Raw genomic sequence first — 17,272 nt, 5'->3', positions numbered from 1 at the left:
TAAGGGAAGAGAGCAAGAGAAAAAGAAAGGAACGGAGAAGAACTACTAAAACACCCAGAAAAAAAAGTAACAAAATGGCAATAAATACATATTTATCAATAGCTACTTTAAATGTCAATGGATTAAATGCTCCAATCAAAAGGCATATGGTGGCCAATTGGATAAAAAAACAAGACCCATATATAGGCTGCATACAAGGGATGCACTTCAGACCTAAAGACACTCACAAACTGAAAATGAAAGGATGGAAAAAGATATTCCATGCAAATGGCACAGAAAAGAAAGTGGATGTAGCAATATTTATATCAGATAAAATAGACTTTAAAACAAAAACTGTAAGAAGAGACAAAGAAATGGACTACATAATGATAAAGGGAACAATCCAACAAGAAGATATAACACTTGTAAATACCTATGCACCCCACATAGGAGCACCTAAATATATAAAGCAATTATTAACAGACATAAGAGGAGAAATAGACAGTAACACAATAATAGTAGGGGACTTTAACACTCCACTTACACCAATGGATAGATCAACCAAACAGAAGATCAATAAGGAAACACTGGCCTTAAATGACACATTTGGCCGGATGGACTTAGTGGATATATATAGAACATTCCATCCCCAAACCACAGAATATACGTTCCTTTCAAATGCACATGGAACATTCTCCAGGACTGATCACGTGTTAGGCCACAAAACAAGTCTCAATAAATTTGAGAACATCAAAATAATACCATGCATCTTTTCTGATCACAAAGGTATGAAACTAGAAATCAGCTACAGGAAGAAAACCAGAAAAGCTGCCAAAATGTAGAGATTAAACAAAATGCTACTGAACAATGATTAGGTCAATGAAGAAATCAAAGGAGTAATAAAAAAAATCCTGGAAACAAATGAAAATGAAAATACAGCATACCAAAATCTATGGGATGAAACAAATGCGGTTCTATGAGGGAAGTTTATAGCAATTCAGGCCTACCTCAACAAAGACGGAAAATCCCAAATAAACAATCTAACAGTACATCTAAAGGTATTGGAATAAGAAGAGCAAACAAAGCCCCAAATCAGCAAAAGGAAGGAAATAATATAAATCAGAGCAGAAACAAATGGAATAGAGACTAAAAAATAGGAAAATAATGAAACCAAGAGCTGGTTCTTTGAAAAGATAAACAAAATTGACAAACCCATAGCTAGACTCACCCAGAAAAAAAGAGAGAAGACTCAAATAAATAAAATCAGAAATGAAAGAGGAGAGATTACAATGGACACCTCAGAAATATAAAAGATAATAAGAGAATACTATGAAAAGCTATATGCCAACAAACTGGATAATCTAGAAGAACTGGATAAATTCTTAGAAACATACAACCTTCCAAAACTGGACCAAGAAGAAGTAGAGAATTTGAATAGATGAATCACCAGTAAGGAGAGCGAACCAGCAATCAAAAACCTCCCAAAAAATAAAAGTCCAGGACCGGATGGCTTCTCTGGTGAGTTCTACCAAACATTCAAAGAAGACTTCATACCTATCCTTATCAAACTCTTCCAAAAAATTGAAGAGGAGGGGAGGTTTCCTAACTCCTTCTACGAAGCCAACATTATCCTGATACCAAAACCAGACAAGGACAACACAAAAAAAAGAAAGTTACCAGTCAATATCACTGATGAACATCGATGCAAAAATCTTAAACAAAATACTAGTAAATTGAATACAACAATACATTAAAAAGATCATAAATCATGATCAAGTGGGTTTCATTCAGGGGATGCAGGGATGGTTCAACATCCGCAAATCTATCAATGTGATACACCACATCAACAAAATGAAGAATAAAAATCACATGATCATTTCAACAGATGCAGAGAAAGCATTTGACAAGATACAGTATCCATTTATGATAAAAACACTGAATAAAATGTGTATAGAAAGAAAATACCTCAACATGATAAAGGCCACATGTGACAAACCCACAGCAAATATCATTCTCAACAGAGAAAAACTGAAAGCTATCCCTCTAAGAAGAGGAATCAGACAAAGATGCCCACTGTTACCACTCTTATTTAACATAGTGTTGGAAGTCCTAGCCAGAGTAATCAGGCAAGAAAAAGAAATAAAAGGGATCCATATTGGAAAAGAAGAAGTGAAACTATCACTCTTTGCGGACAACATGATTTTATATATAGAAAACCCTGAAGAATCCGCTAAAAAACTTTAGAAATAATAAATTAATACAGTGAAGTCACAGGATACAAAATCAACATACAAAAATCAGTTGCATTTCTATGCACTAACAACGAAGTAGCGGAAAGAGAAATTAAGAATACAATCCCATTTACAATTGCAACAAAAAGAATAAAATACCCAGGAATAATCTTAACCAAAGAGATGAAAGATCTATAAACCAAAAACTATAAGACATTGTTGAAAGAAATCAAAGAAGACACAAAGAAATGAAAAGATGTTCCGTGCTCTTGGATTGCAAGAATTAACATAGTTAAAATGTCCATACTTCCTAAAGCAATCTATAGATTCAGTGCAATGCCTATCAAAGTTCCAACAACATTTTTCACAGAAATAGAACAAAGAATCCTAAAATTTATATGGAACAACAAAAGACCCTGAATAGCGAAAGGATTCCTGAGAAAAAAGAACAAAGCTGGAGGTATCACACTCCCTGTTTTCAAAATATACTACAAAGCTGTAGTAACCAAAACAGCATGGAACTAGCACAAAAACAGACACACAGATCAATGGAACAGAATCGAGAGCCCAGAAATAAACTCACACATTTATGGACAGCTAATATTCAACAAGGAAGCCAAGAGCATACAGTGGAGAAAGGAGAGTCTCTTCAATAAATGGTGTTGGGAAAACTGGACAGCCACGTGCAAAAGAATGAAAGTAGACCATTACCTTACACCAAGCACAAAAATCAAGTCAAAATGGTTTAAAGACTTGAATGTAAGACTGAAACCATGAAACGTATTGAAGAAAACATAGGCAGTACCCTCTTTGACATCGGTCTGAGCAGCATATTTTCAAGTACCATGTCTGACTGGGCAAGGGAAACAAGAGAAAAAATGAACAAATGGGACTACATCAAACTAAAAAGCTTCTGCACAGCAAAGGAAACCATCAACAAAACGAAAAGACAACCTAACAATTGGGAGAAGATATTTGCAAACCACATATCAGATAAGGGGTTAATATCCAAAATATACAAAGAACTCATACATCTCAACAACAAAAATCCAACAACCCAATTAAAAAATAGGCAAAAGAACAGAGATTTCTCCAAAGAAGATATATAGATGGCCAACAGGCATATGAAAAGATGGTCAGCATCATTAGCTATCAGGGACATGGAAATCAAAACTACAATGAGGTATCACCTCACTCCGGTCAGAATGGCTATTATTAACAAGACAGGAAACAACAAATGTTGGAGAGGATGTGGAGAGAAGGGAACCTTCTTACACTGCTGGTGGGAGTACAAACTGGTGCAGCCACTATGGAAAGCAGTATGGAGTATCCTCAGAAAATTAAGAATAGATCTACCATATGATCCAGCTATCCCACTGCTGGGTATTTATCCAAAGAAGTTGAAAACACAAATGCATAAAGATACCTGCACCCCTATGTTCATTGCAGCATTATTCACAGTAGCCAAGACTTGGAAGCAACCTAGGTGCCCATCAAGAGACGAATGGATGAAGAAGATGTGGTATATATACTCAATGGAATACTACTCAGCCATAAGAAATGATGACATCCGGCCATTTGTGACAACATGGATGGACCTCGAGTGTATTATGCTAAGTGAAAAAAGTCACAGGGAGAAAGTCAAATACTATATGATCTCACTCATAAGTAGAAGATAAAAACAAACAAAAAAAAAACACATAGCAATGGAGATTGGATTGGTGGTTACCTAGGGGAAGGGGGGAGGGGAGGACAAAAGGGGTGATTAGGCTCACATGTGAGGGGATGAACTATAATTAGTTTTTGGGTGGTGAACATGATGTAATCTACACAGATTTCGAAATATATTACGATGTACATCTGAAAGCTATATTATGTTATGATCCAATGTTACTGCAATAAAATAAAAAAATTTAAAAAGGTACTGTATCCATGTTAATTTCTTAGATGATGAGTGTAAGGGAAGTCTGTACTAGTTTTGCAACTTTTCTGTAAATCTAAAATTATTTTGAAGTAAAAAGTTTGAAAAGCAATAAATGAATTTCATGGTAATATTTATTTTGGGCTTTTTAACAAAAGTTAAATATTAATATTATAATATTTCAATATTAATATTAACAAAGAGACCCCATGTAGCCAGTACATGGCAAAAGAGAGACCGTCTAAGCTGGAGGTTAGTATCGACTGTGGCGCCAAATTGCCTGTGTCTTAGCTTCACCCCTTGGTATCTGTGTGATCCTGGGCAATTCACTTAACCTCTTTGCGCCTTAGTACTTCACTGTAAAAGGAAATAATAACAGTCAACACCTCATAAGGTTGTTGAGAAACTTAAATTAATTCGAATAGGGTCTGGTGCATAGTGACATTGTTGAGCTGTAATAGGTATTCAGTAAATGATACAGTGGTAGTGATAGAAGTTATTGTTATGGTTGTTGCAGTTACTTCTATTAGGTATTTTCAGTCCACAAGGGACTTACATTCTCACAGGGAGTCACTCTTGCACAGAGCAGAATGAAATGCACACCGTACTAGATTAGAAACAGTGTGTCATCAGCTGGAGAGAAGGAAGCCTGATCCTGACAAGGAGTTTGAGATGCTCCATAAGCCTTCCCTTCTGGGAATCTCTAGTTACAATGCCATTACCACTGGGGGGGGTCCCACCACATAACAGCGTCAGCTAGCACTTTAGTTAGCTGAGACACCACATAGCTTGAGCAGGGGTTGCTAACTTCAGATCATCAGTGAACCCGTTAATTGTGTGCAGAGTTTTGTTGATTATTTACTTGCTCATATATTTCTGTGAAGAGGGGCGATAGCTTTCGTCAGATTCTTGAAGGGATCCAGCATTTAAAAACCACCAACCCAAAGAAAAGAGGACTAGAGTTAGAGTTCCAAGATCTGGATTCAAATCCCAGCCCCAATGTGCATCATTGTATGAACCTCAGTTTCCTCATCAGATCGTAGGATAGTAGCTATGAGACAATGAACCCCGGATACCTCTGAGGACTTATTTTGGGTTCAGGGAGGTAATGTATCTTGGAAGGCTTTGTAAATTGTACCAGGACAATGACGACAACTATCACTACTCCTACTGCCATCATAGAAGAGAGTTTGGGTGGTGGTTGTTCCAGGGTTGAGCGGCAGGGATCAGTCGTCCGCAGCCTGCCCGGCCTCATGTGGAAAGTGTGGTGGAGTAGCAAGAACACTGGGCTGGGGATGAGAGGTCTTGGGTTCTTGTGCCACTTCTGCCATAAATGTCTTGGTGACTCAGTTTCCTCACTCATAAATTTACAATAATACCACCCTGCTTCACTCATTTTCCAGGTGTTATGAGAATGAAGGTAGATCATAGGAATGCCAATCTCTGAAGATCTTAAACCTCCACACAAACCTAAGGGATGGTTTAGTCTTTGCAATGAAATACTTAAAGTTTCCAGAACTTTCTTCTATGGCTGAACCTCATATGAGTGGTTTTTATTGAAAATGGGGAAGAAGGAAGGATTTATGGATTAGCATGCAAACTCAGAGAAAGAGCAGCATAGGGTGATCCAGGAGCGGCAGTTTGTGCAATTCAGTCTTAGAGTCAGACTGGATCTAAATCCCAGCTCTTTCACATGCCGATTGACTTCACACCCTCTTCTGACTACCTCCCTGTATTTCTCCTTCTCTTTAGAAGTAAGTTTCTCCAAAGTGTTGCCTGTACTCTTGGTCACTATTACTCATTTTGAATTCTGTCCAGTTTGAATTCTGTTACCATCAACCCCTGAAACATTTAATGTTAATGTCCTCAGTGACATAGAGTGTCTTCTGGCTCCCTTCCTTGAGCTCTCAGCAGCATGTGGCACCAGTCTGCCACATGCTTCTCCTTCTTCTCCTTTTAACACTCTTTCCTTGGCTTTCCAGAATGTCACCCTCTCCCAGTTTTCCTCCTGTATCTTTGACTCCTCCTTCTTACTCTCTTTTTCGAACTCATGGTCCTTTTCTTGACCATTAACGTCAAAGTTCATCACAGCTACATTCTTGGCTCTCTTCTCTCTTTGCTGTCTCTTCCAACATGATCCTATCTACTTTCTTGGCTTCATTTTTTTCTATGTTTTGATGACTCCAAAAGTTTATGTCCATCTCACATGTTTAGTATGTATTCAATAAATGTTGGTTCTCTTCTCTTCCACTTTCCTTCTATTGTTTTGCAAAGGAAAGTGTATCTGTATGATATCAGATCTGTGAATAGAATATTCTAAGTCTATAGGACCCATTATGCTTCAGGTCTTAGAAAGAAGTAGGCATAGCTGTTATTAAAGTGAAGTGGGCTATTTGGAAGGGATGACACATCCCTTGGAATCAGAAACTATAGTCCTCTTTGTGTATGACTTGGGGCTCTCTGAAAACAGCAATGCAGGTCACCCCTATCTCAGAGCTTAGAATTAGCAAATCCTATTTGAAACTGTGGAAACAAATGTTGATAAATAGCAGATTTACTGTTTTATACTTTTGGTTTATCATGGTCCTTTTAGGCCCCATCCCTGAAGACAGATGTTTTGGGAGCTTATAAATTAAGTAAACAGTAACTAGATGTGCCTGTGCATGTAAATGGCAACCGGAGTCTCTCTCTGTGTGGGGCCAGATATCCAGGTATTTCACTCCTTAGGCAGAGTCTGCCTTATATTGATTATAACTTCAGCTCTTTTCCTCTAAACTGCCCATTATTGTCCTAATTCTCTTAAAGAGCCTTCGCTACCAATGTCTCAGAATGAGGTTCTGCTGGTGGCAGGGTTTGGTGGGAAGATGTTAGCATAATCCATAAGTGCTGGATGCAAGGTTGGCAGCAGAGCCAAGGCTGAGTTCCAGGTCCTCTGACTGTCTGATGAGTGTCTTATGAGCACTTAAGATACAAGAGTGAACAAAGCAAAAAAAAGTCCCTACTTTCATGGAAATTATACTCACACACACACAGACACACACACGTGATATACTCCACTTCTGAAGATTGCTCTCACTTTCCATTCGACTCTTGTGTTCTCACATTGCTCCCTTGGCCTTTATGGCTTCTTCCACCTCAGTCCCTCAGTCTGACAACTGGGGCCATCAGTCTGTCAAGTACTTACTTAGGCTTCCCTATGCTAGGGCAATCATAGAAGCAGAGAGGAAATATTAACACCTTTTATCCCCTAGGATGTTCCAGGATAATCAGTAAGTTCTTGAAGGCTCCTTTGGCATCTATTTTGCATGCAAGGATAAGAAAGTGCTCAGGGCATTGGGGTCCTCCCAAGAAGACTTAGGGCTTTGCTGGCTTAGGAAATAAATTCTCCATTTTCTGTTTCTCAGCTGGTTGCCTAGAGCCCAGCACACTGCCTGGCATGTAAGTGGAAAGGGGTGGGGGTCACAAAATGTTTGTTCCTTTTCCCTGCCCCCTTCTGAGGGGTACACCCGGGCATGTCTGGAACACTGTGTCCCTGTGACTCCAGAGATCCACCCTTTGGCAGCCCAGTGCTACAATGAGATGTAGAGGTATAAACAACCCAGAAATTCTAGTTCTAATGTTTTGTGTTGGGTCTGCATTCATTCATTATACATTTCAATAACTATGCATTGAGCACCTGGAAGGATGAATAAAATGCAGCTCTTTCCTCGAAGGAGTTCAGATTCCAGAGATGGATACAGATCAAGTAAAGAGGCAATTATCATACAGTGGAGGAAATTCCTTTCATCTATTTGATGTATACTCTTGTGTGGTACTATGTGCCAAGTTCTCTGCTAAATCCTGAATATATACTGGTGATGGTCTGCCTTCGTGTAGCTTAAAGTCCAGAGGAGGCCATAGGTAGTCAACAAGTAAATAAGTCTCCAGTGACTACACCTGATGTGAAGGAAACTAACAGAACGCAGTAATAAGTTATCAGGGCAACACCATTGAGATGGGGCGGTCAGGGAAGCCCTGGCTGCTGGATGGACAGCTCAGATCTGAAGAGTGAGAGGAGCTAACCGTGTGAAGAGCAGAGAAGAGCGCTCTAGGCTCCGGGACTGATATGTATGAAGCCCTTGAAGAGAGGCTGAGGAATTGATACTCGGCCACAGACCACAGTGAGCAAGGGGGGCTGGGAATGAGGGCAGGGTCTGGATCACCCAGGGCCTTGTAAGCCAAGCTGAGAAACTGATTTTATCTGGAGGCCAGTGGTTAGCCATTGCAGGATTCTAAGCAGGGAAATAATGCAATCAGTGTTATCGCAGAAAATCTTTTTATTCCCAAACCAGAGAGCACAGATTTTACTATCAAACCCCCAGCACAGGTGATGAGGGCAGGTGGCATAACACTCCTGAGGGTACTTGAAGATGTCAGGATCACTCCTGCTTCCTCTAGTGAGGCTAGGATTGGGGATGTGAGGAGGGGAGCTGAAGCAGTTGTGTTCACTGGAGGTGCCATGTGAGCATGGGCAGTGAAAGGAGCGTATGTCCAAGAATAGCCTCCAAGGGATAGGATGCTATCAAAGATGAGTCTGGGATGTGGTGGACATAGGCAGGTAAGGAAGGCAAGGAAGAGAATTCTGAGTAAGAGGGAGCGGAATAGGCAAACATTCTGAGGCGTATTATGAATATTAAAAGTAGTTTAGTGTGGTTACAGCATGGCGTGTGCAGGGGTGAGGAAGGAGCAGGAGTGGAAGACATCCACGTAATATAGCGCAACGAAGGGAGAGCTGGCTGATGAAGAGCGTCTTACGCCAGGCAAGGACGTCTGTGCTTCATCTTGAGGACAGTGGGGAAGAACCATTGAAGAATTTTAGGTAAGGTGGAGTCCTAATCAGAGTGGCATTTTAGAAGAATCACCAGGAAGGAGTGCAGCAAAGCCCGTTGCGGGGAGGGGGGTCAAGATTTCAAGAGGGGAGATAAGTTAGGAGAGCAAAGCTCTAATGCAGCCATTTGAATGCATCCTGAATAAAGAGAAACAGTTGAGCTGGAGGAAAGTTTGCTCATTAGAGGAATATTTAATATAATAAATTGACAAGTAGATGAAAAATTAAATTTGGGAGCTGAGAGGGAGATGGAGGAGTCATCCTACTCTGACTCTGCCCCCAAATTGTTGCTTAAACCGCTTAAGTGAGATTGGCTTTGATTAAACCAGGGGACACAGAAGGAAGGGAGAACACCAGAAAAGACGATGTGTATCATATTAGACATTTTTAGTTGTGGTCCCTCTGGGCATCCCAGAGGGAGCATTTGCTGGGTGGTTGGATATTAGACCTGGAACTCGTGAGTGAGAAATCAGCCGGAAGTAAGGGCATGCCCTTGGAAGTCCTCAGCCCTGGATGGTACCTGGAGGCATGAAAAGAGGATAGATCACCCAAGGGATTATAAAGAGTGAGAAGAGGGACAAGGACAGATCTCGGAGAGACTTCAGATATGTAAGGGACAAGCAAAGGAAAAGAACAAGCTGGAGAGGAGGCCGGAAAACCAGAGTATCACGTCCTGGAAAAAGGGAAAGAGAACGAAGGAGTAAGAAGTGGTCAAGTGGTACAAAATGCAAGAGTTCAAGTAAACTCAAGGCCATTGGAGTTATCGGCCCAGAGGGTGGCATTCCTCCTGTGGGAGTTCCAGGAGCGTGGGCGGCAGGGGCCAGGAGGTGAGGAAGCTTCTTTTCCAAGACTTTCTCTTACTCTGGAAAGGGGCGCAAATGTCTCCTGTTAGGCCATGTATTGTGATTTTCGGTTTGAAATTATGGTCACCATGCTTCTGGGAAGCCTGTGACTCCAAAGAATTAAATGATTGATGGAGAGGAAGGGGCGTGTGGCGATTCAGGGGTGCTGTTTGCATTTAAGATTGTAAGAAGTAAAGTCTGAAAAAATCTCCCGTGACTCTTAGATTTGTTTTAAGCTAGAAATTAATTTCCTGTGATGGGAAGGGAGAGGGAAGTATTTATCAATCACCTGTCATTTTGTAATGCTCAGGAGTCTTATGTTTAATCTTCAGAGCAGCCTGTGAGGTGAAAGTATTAGACCTGATTGTAAAAAAGGAAGCCAGGCCTGGAGAGGTTAGTGTGCCTGATCACCCCATGGCACATGCGAAGTCACTTTGTGGCTGCTGAAACTGTATTTTCTTCATCACACACAATGGGACTAGGACAGGAAGAATTCTTCCTCCTGAGAGAGCACATACGTGCCTGGTGTTCGTGAGGGGGGAGAACGAGCCGCTTGAAACAGTTAATATGTGATGCTCAAGCTGGAAGAGGGCAGACCGCCATTGGAGAAGGAATTGATAAAACACACAAATGAAACAAAGTCAGAACCAAAAAAGGCATTGTGCAAGTTAAATTATGTGAATAATGATGTGCATTCGTTATTTTAATGTTTTTCAAGTGCACTTCATTTTGGATAATATACTCAGATAGCACACATGGTGAGGTGTAATTGAAACAACATGCAGGAGAAGGGCTGCGTTCAGAGAACAAATATCCAGCTGCGAGGAGGTTAGGAGTCAAAGCGGGTGAGCATATGCGCCCTCCCCGGGGATCTCATTAGTGCGGGAGGGATTGTAAATGTGGAGGCTAAATGAATCTCGCTGTTTGCAAAGACCCACAGTAAATGAGACAATGACAAATCAATAGCAATTAGGCCTATAGGTTCTTATTGACCCAGATGTCTGAAACCAAATGTCCTGCTCCGAGATTCCTTGAGAGGCAAAGAAAAGATTTATAGACACGCGCTTCTTTAAAAAAAAAAAAATCCCTTACTCTAAGTGCAGTGACGCTGGTCTGAAGTGGGTGCTGCTAGAATTAGGGCAGACTCTCGACTTCGGGCTAGAAAGGATGTTCTCATGGCTTTTGTTGTCAGTGTGGTTCCTGTTGGACCAGGAGCAGAGAGAGGTAGGAAATAGGAAACCAGGATGTGACCCTGTTCTACCCAGAAACGTGGTTCTGGCCCTGCCTTCCATGGAGCCCTTCTTAACATTATCATAAAATCAGGCTAAAACAGGGTTTGAAGGTGGGGCTGTCACAAATCATTTCTGACTTGGGATACGGATAGCATATGGCTTCAGCATGACACAGAGGAAGGTTTAAATTTGGACCTAGTCACGTGTCTTCGCCTCTTTGAGTATCTCCCTGAAAAGGGATGGTCACGGTGCCCGCTCGCCGGCTGTGGCTGAAGGCCTGGTGCACACTCTGGGAGAAGCAGCTGATGTTGCTGTGGCTGGGGAGCCTTGTCCCGCAGTGTCGTCCTAATGTGAGCTAAGGCAGAGATTCCTACAGATGGGAACGAGGGGTCACAGAAAGAAGTCAAGAGACGGCCTCTTAGGTAGACCCGCCCTCGCCTCCGCCACACACGTCACACACACACACTCACACGTACGCTCACTCGTGCACTTACATAGAGCTCTTTTACTTTTCTATAGTTTATATTTTGGAGTTCCATACAAAAAAACAATAAAATTTTTATGTAATAAAAGAGCTTGAAAACCACCGCTCTACTTGTTTGTTTCTTTAAACTTAGTTTAGAGAACTTTCGGGAAGTTGATGGATTCAGAGGGACACTCAGAGTGTGTCGAAAGACTAGAACTAGAAATCGCTGAGCCGTACTCCTAAAACATTTTTTAAATATGAATAATAACTATTATCTTAAGTGTCTTAGATATTAACCTCCTGTGGACATTGATGTCCTATACTCTTTTCTGCCATCATTCAAGCCATGTTTTTAAGCTTTAAAGCTATCGTTCCAAAGACACCAGTGGGCAGTGGCGTGCGTGCCCACCTCTGGTATACCCACTTTCTTCTAGAATCATTGGCCCTGGACTTTGAGAAGGAAACACCTCTAAAGCAGGGAAGGGTAACCAACTTTATTGTTTGTCCCATGCAGTGCGATTTAACCCAGTGAGGTCGGTGGTGTTAGACCCATTTGATGCATGGGAAAGCAGAAGTTCAGAGAGGTGAAGTCACTGGCCCACGTTACCCAGCTAGGACAGACAGCACCAAGATCTGACCCCAGGACTGCCTTGATCACCAAGCCCATGACCTCTGTCCCCCTTTCAGCTGGACATGTACAGCTGGGGGAAGTGGTCTGACACCCTCATTCGACACGCGCAGAAACTGAGGCTTAAAAAGGAGAAAGGACTAATGCAATGTCCTTTGGTGGGTTTAGGCTGTGAATCAGGTCTCCTACTCCTGAGCCTAACTGCGTTCACCCTTTTCTGTCACTTCCCTTGGAAACTCCCATCCTGAGTCCAGTAACTTATATTTGTCTCCACTGGTCACATCATTATTACTACAATTAGGACTACTGATTCTTTAAAAATGCTTTACGAATGTACAGTATTGTATAGTTTACAAAATGCTGTATCTTCACATCCGTGGTTTCCTTTGATCTTCACAATAACCCTGTGAGGTAAGCTGGACAGGGATTATGATATCTGTTTTTACAGATGCAAAGAACGTCGTTCAGAAAGTGGTTACACACTTATGAGAGGGTAAAGAAACCCTACGAGGGGTTTCTGGACCTGGTCTTCTGATCCCAGCCCTTCCCACTTTCCACTAGGACATGCCACCTCATCGTAGTAATAGTACAGTGTGATTTGAGAGTATGCCGCTTTCTGTGGGTTTGGGGGAGTTTCTTTGCTGAAGCTTTTGGGACCCTGCTTACTTTCTGGATTTGATATGGAAATACAAATGGTTTCTTTCTGCAAAACAATTTGCTCCCTAGCCCTACCCCCCTTTTAAAAACAGAATCTACTTCTCTTCCAGATGCCAGAGTGTATATGCATATTTGAACAGTCACCTGGATCTGATTAAGAAGGCGCAGCCTGTGGGTTTCCTCACTGTTGATTTACATGTTTGGCCAGATTTCCATGGCAACCGGTCTCCCCTAGCAGATCTGACACTAAAGGGCATGGTAAGTAACAGCCAGTCCTTGCACGAAGAAGGCAGACCAAATGACTGCACAGCTTGGAAGAAGCCAAGTGAGGGGAGGGAAAGAGGAAAAATAAACAAAACCGGCCAGCAGCCCCCAGCTTCTTGCACGTGCATTGCCGTCTGAAGGCTGCTGCTGCTGCCTGCGATGATCTGCTGAAAGTTCTCGTTGTTTCTCAGCCAGTCTTGAGAGCCTTAAAAGCAGTATTTCGTACATTTAGCTCCTGCAGACTCTTTGTCCCCTGTAGTGGCTGGAAGTCGTGAGCTCCTGCCTGTGTAATTCTTGTATTTACATCAGTTCGTAGAGGCATGTTTTCCACCTCCATTCCCAGGCCACCTGGTAAATAAGTGGTAAATATTACCTCTTATGGTCTTGCTTCCCACAGCCACGCATCTGTCTAAGTTCTGAATCAGGGCTCTTCAGAGTACCTACTAACATTATTAGGATTTCAGATTAAACTTCGGTAAAAGTAAAATACAATTAAGAACTTAGGTTGGTGGATAAATTCAGCTCTTAATGACCTTTAGAGTCACTTCCAGTGAAGTGATTTTGGGACCTCAGGAGGGCCAGGGTGAACTTGGTAGGGGAGCTGCCCACCACCTAAGCTAAGGGAGTAGAGACACGGCGTCCTGGTGGCTAACTGAGACTGGCGGCTGAGAGCAATACAGCCACAAGACTCATGTTTGAGGATGGACAGAGCATGTGAAAGCTAGAGAAAAAAGCTAAGCCTCAGTTCCAAGGGACTACAAATAAGAAAATAAACCACGATTTCAGAATCCAGGAAGGTGTCAAGAAGTTGAGAAGCAGAGTGTGAGGCAAATTAAGGCAGGAAATTCAGAATGGAGGCTGCGAGCTGTGTACGATCTATGCACTGCGTGACAGTGGGGCAGGCCTGCTGGCTTGAAGGGCTTCAAGACTCAAAATTCTAGGGTTTGTGGTTAATTTTATTGAGGTTGTTTTAAATATTTGTATGATGCCAACAGGAAAACCTGATCTTTATTTTCATTACCTAGTGGATACAATCAGCTTCACCTGATAAAAAGGAGTCATGGTGAGAGAAAAGAACATTGGACAAAGCAAAAGTTCTATCTGTCTGGAGTCCATGAAGCACACCCATACAGCAAATAATAAGCTCAGCCTCCCTTTTTGGCCTGTGGAAGCAGAAGAAGATTGTCCAGAGAGGGCTGTGTGGCCACAGATGGCAACTAGAAAGCAGTACATTCAGATAACTGTCTCTCTGGGTGCAAACAGAGGTTTGGGGAAGAACACTTTTCATATGAGTGCAAAAATGAGTGTGTTAATTAGAGACAAATATATGAAGTCAAAGAATGCCTGACTCATTAGAATAAGTACATACTCGCCAAAGGAGACTTCTTGCCTGGGGACATATGCTCCATTGTATTGAAAATTCTAGTAAGTTTACTTTTTTAAAAAGCTTTATTGTTTTACAAACACACCTCATATATTGCCTGATATTTCTTAGCAGCAATTTCCCTTCATCACTGTCCTTGTGTTGGCTTCTGTCAGAATAGCTGTCCCTCCGTGAATTTGTGGCACAACGCTGGAAGGAAAAGGTGACCTAGATAAGATAGAAGGAAGGAAACTCTGGGCTAAAATTTTCCCCCCAAATCTTTTTCTCTCAATCCAGTTTTGGGTGACATCAAAATAATCACCCTGAAACCTGTCTGTTGCCACGTTACCCTTTTGCAGCACCTGCCGTGACTGCTGTCTCCAGCACACGGGGAGTGCATGCCTCTCCGGTCCCTCTTGCATGCCAGGCCTTGCTGCCGGTGCCGGCAGGGCCACCAGCTCTTACACTCCTGGAGCATGTTTCAAGGGAGGGGACGGAAGTGCTGGATAAAGTGCTAAGTTTAAAAAGTACCTAGCAAGGAGGATGATGAGGGTGCTCCCAGCAGGGCACGACCCACATGTGACTGCTTCTTTGGGCTCCTGAAACAGCGCTCTGGGCACATGCGGAGTGCTTGATGTGTATTTAGTGATAATTCATAATCAACACGAGGATAATAAAGAGGTCATCTGTTGTTAGAAAAAGTATACAGATGAACAATTAGCTGATACTAAACGGATTAGATTGCTAGTGACTCTTACTATCCATTTGATAAGTATTTACTGCCAGCATTAATGTCCAGGTAGATTAAGCTAAGAAGTTCCTATTTTACCATAATTATGAGTACATTTTTCATCAATTAATAATTTTAACAAATTCAGGCCACTATAGTTGGTGGGGGATATGAGTGACTAGACACAATTCCAGGCTTCAGGAATATTACTGTCTTTGGAGACAGATAGAATGTATAAACAGACAGTGGGGACACAGGGTCAAGCTCCAGGTGCCGCTCACTGTCCCGGGCTCCTCGATGCATGGATGATGATTGCGCAGCCAGTCTCAGTGGCCAGGAGAGGCTTCAGGTAGGAGGTGACATTGACACTGTGTAAGGCAGGGAAGGGGTTTTGGGGCCGGGGAGATCCCAGTGTGTGCAGAGTTCTAGAGCGGAGGAGGTAATTATTGTACCTTTGTGAGAGAGAGAGAGAGAGTGTGTGTGTGTACATAGTCATTACACAGTGTGAGCCCGGTACCGGAGACATCTGTGCGAGCTGAAGAAGGTGCTCAATAAATGTCTGACTTTGAATTTTTTTTAGGGGTCATTTAAGTGGCAAGTTCTCATGCAGCCTTTCTCTGCTTCACTTGAAAATACCTATGAAGATGCAAAAAAAGCATAAACTGATGCTAATTTTGACAATTAAGATGACATTCAACAAGGAAAAATAGGACTGACATTCTCAGAGAGAATCTGGGAAGATTTTCCAGAATCTAAAAGACTAAATGTAATTGGTTTGATAAACATAATATTGACACATGAACAGAGTAAGCTGCCAGCCTTCCACGAGTTTGGACGTCTCCTCTCTCCGCTCCCTAGCTGAAAAATGCAAGGTCCCTTTCAGTCTGAAAACAGAGCAGTCATCCCTCTGCTGCTGACAGTTAGGGTTTTGTTTTGCTTTCTTTTGTTTTTTAGAAGCAGCCAGTGAGTTTAATTTCCCAGAACTCCTCCACAACCCAGACCTCATCTTCCCTTTCAGTTCAATCCATTAGAAAACCGCCAAGCGAAGGAGCCAACTGGGCAGGAAGTCTGACTGAGGATGAAAGGGGATGCCCTGCATGCTAAGGATCCTGAGTAAAACTCTGTAAAAGGGCCAGAGATAGGAAGAGCCTGTGAATGTGGAAAGCGGCTATAGTTTTGCAGTCTGCTGTCTGTCCTAGGGTTGTGAAGCCGGGCCATGGTGGTCTGCCTCAGGACGACAAAGCTGTCCAAAATAGAGCCCTCAGCTCTGGGATTGGCAGCTACTGTAGATCTGAAGAGGCAAATCCAAGTTACCATGAGGGGGGCGAGAGTAAGTCGTGTGTACCCTGTGCTGGGAATCCCTGAACATGTATGGCTCTCTAGTTAAAGTGAGCAAAACAATGATAATAAAGTCAGTCCGCTAGGAAAAACATGCTGCATACAAAGAAAAAGGAATATTTTCAGCATTTAGGGAAAGGCCTCTTAAAAAGTTGTTTACTACTAAAACCAAAAGAAATGATTAAAAACTCCTTGCCATATTCAATAGGTTGCTTTTTAGGGACATATCTCTACAAAATAGGGCAGAAACAGGAAAAAATGAGTTCAGATGAAAAGGCAATGGAATGAGAAGAAAAAGGAAATGATAAAGACAACTAAAAATCCAATAGCAGGGTTAAAATCTGCATGAAAGGCAATAAGAAACAATTTTTACTAAAGAACAGAACATCAGAGCTATCATAAGACATAGCATATATTTTAAATTTATTAGAAAAACATTTTGAGGGTAGGGGCTATGGTTTATTTGCTTTTTTAGTTTCAACAGTGATTGGGTCAGAGCCGGGCACTGAGTAATTGCCTTACGGTTCAGTAATTATTTCAGTCTTCATTTGTCAACAGAGGAACAGACGGTGACCTGCCCAAGGTCACGATGCCAAGAGATGCGGGTGCTTAGCTGACCCATGAATCCCGACTTTCAGGATGCATACCCCACGAGGCTGCTTGCCTCGTTACTCGGGACTTCATAAAATGCACTCAGGACTGTAGAGCAGGAGTCCCGGCAGCTCCATCCTGAGTGGGGTGATGCTGACATGGC

General features: G+C 42.1%; 1 protein-coding gene across 13 annotated transcripts in view; it reads left to right on the top strand.

The window, feature by feature from the left end:
* FGGY (FGGY carbohydrate kinase domain containing) overlaps positions 1–17,272 on the top strand; it is a 378,028-nt gene that overhangs the window by 267,985 nt on the left and 92,771 nt on the right. For all 13 annotated transcript variants that reach the window (XM_046663109.1, XM_046663101.1, XM_046663099.1 and 10 more), the window contains one exon: positions 12,934–13,081. In XM_046663109.1, coding sequence (XP_046519065.1) covers positions 12,934–13,081 — 148 coding nt within the window. The remainder of the gene's footprint in view (positions 1–12,933; positions 13,082–17,272) is intronic.

Source organism: Equus quagga, chromosome 5, assembly GCF_021613505.1.
Source record: "Equus quagga isolate Etosha38 chromosome 5, UCLA_HA_Equagga_1.0, whole genome shotgun sequence".
NCBI lineage: Eukaryota > Metazoa > Chordata > Mammalia > Perissodactyla > Equidae > Equus > Equus quagga.
The sequence above is the reverse complement of the archived record's forward strand: the minus strand, read 5'-3'. Positions and strand labels throughout refer to the sequence as shown.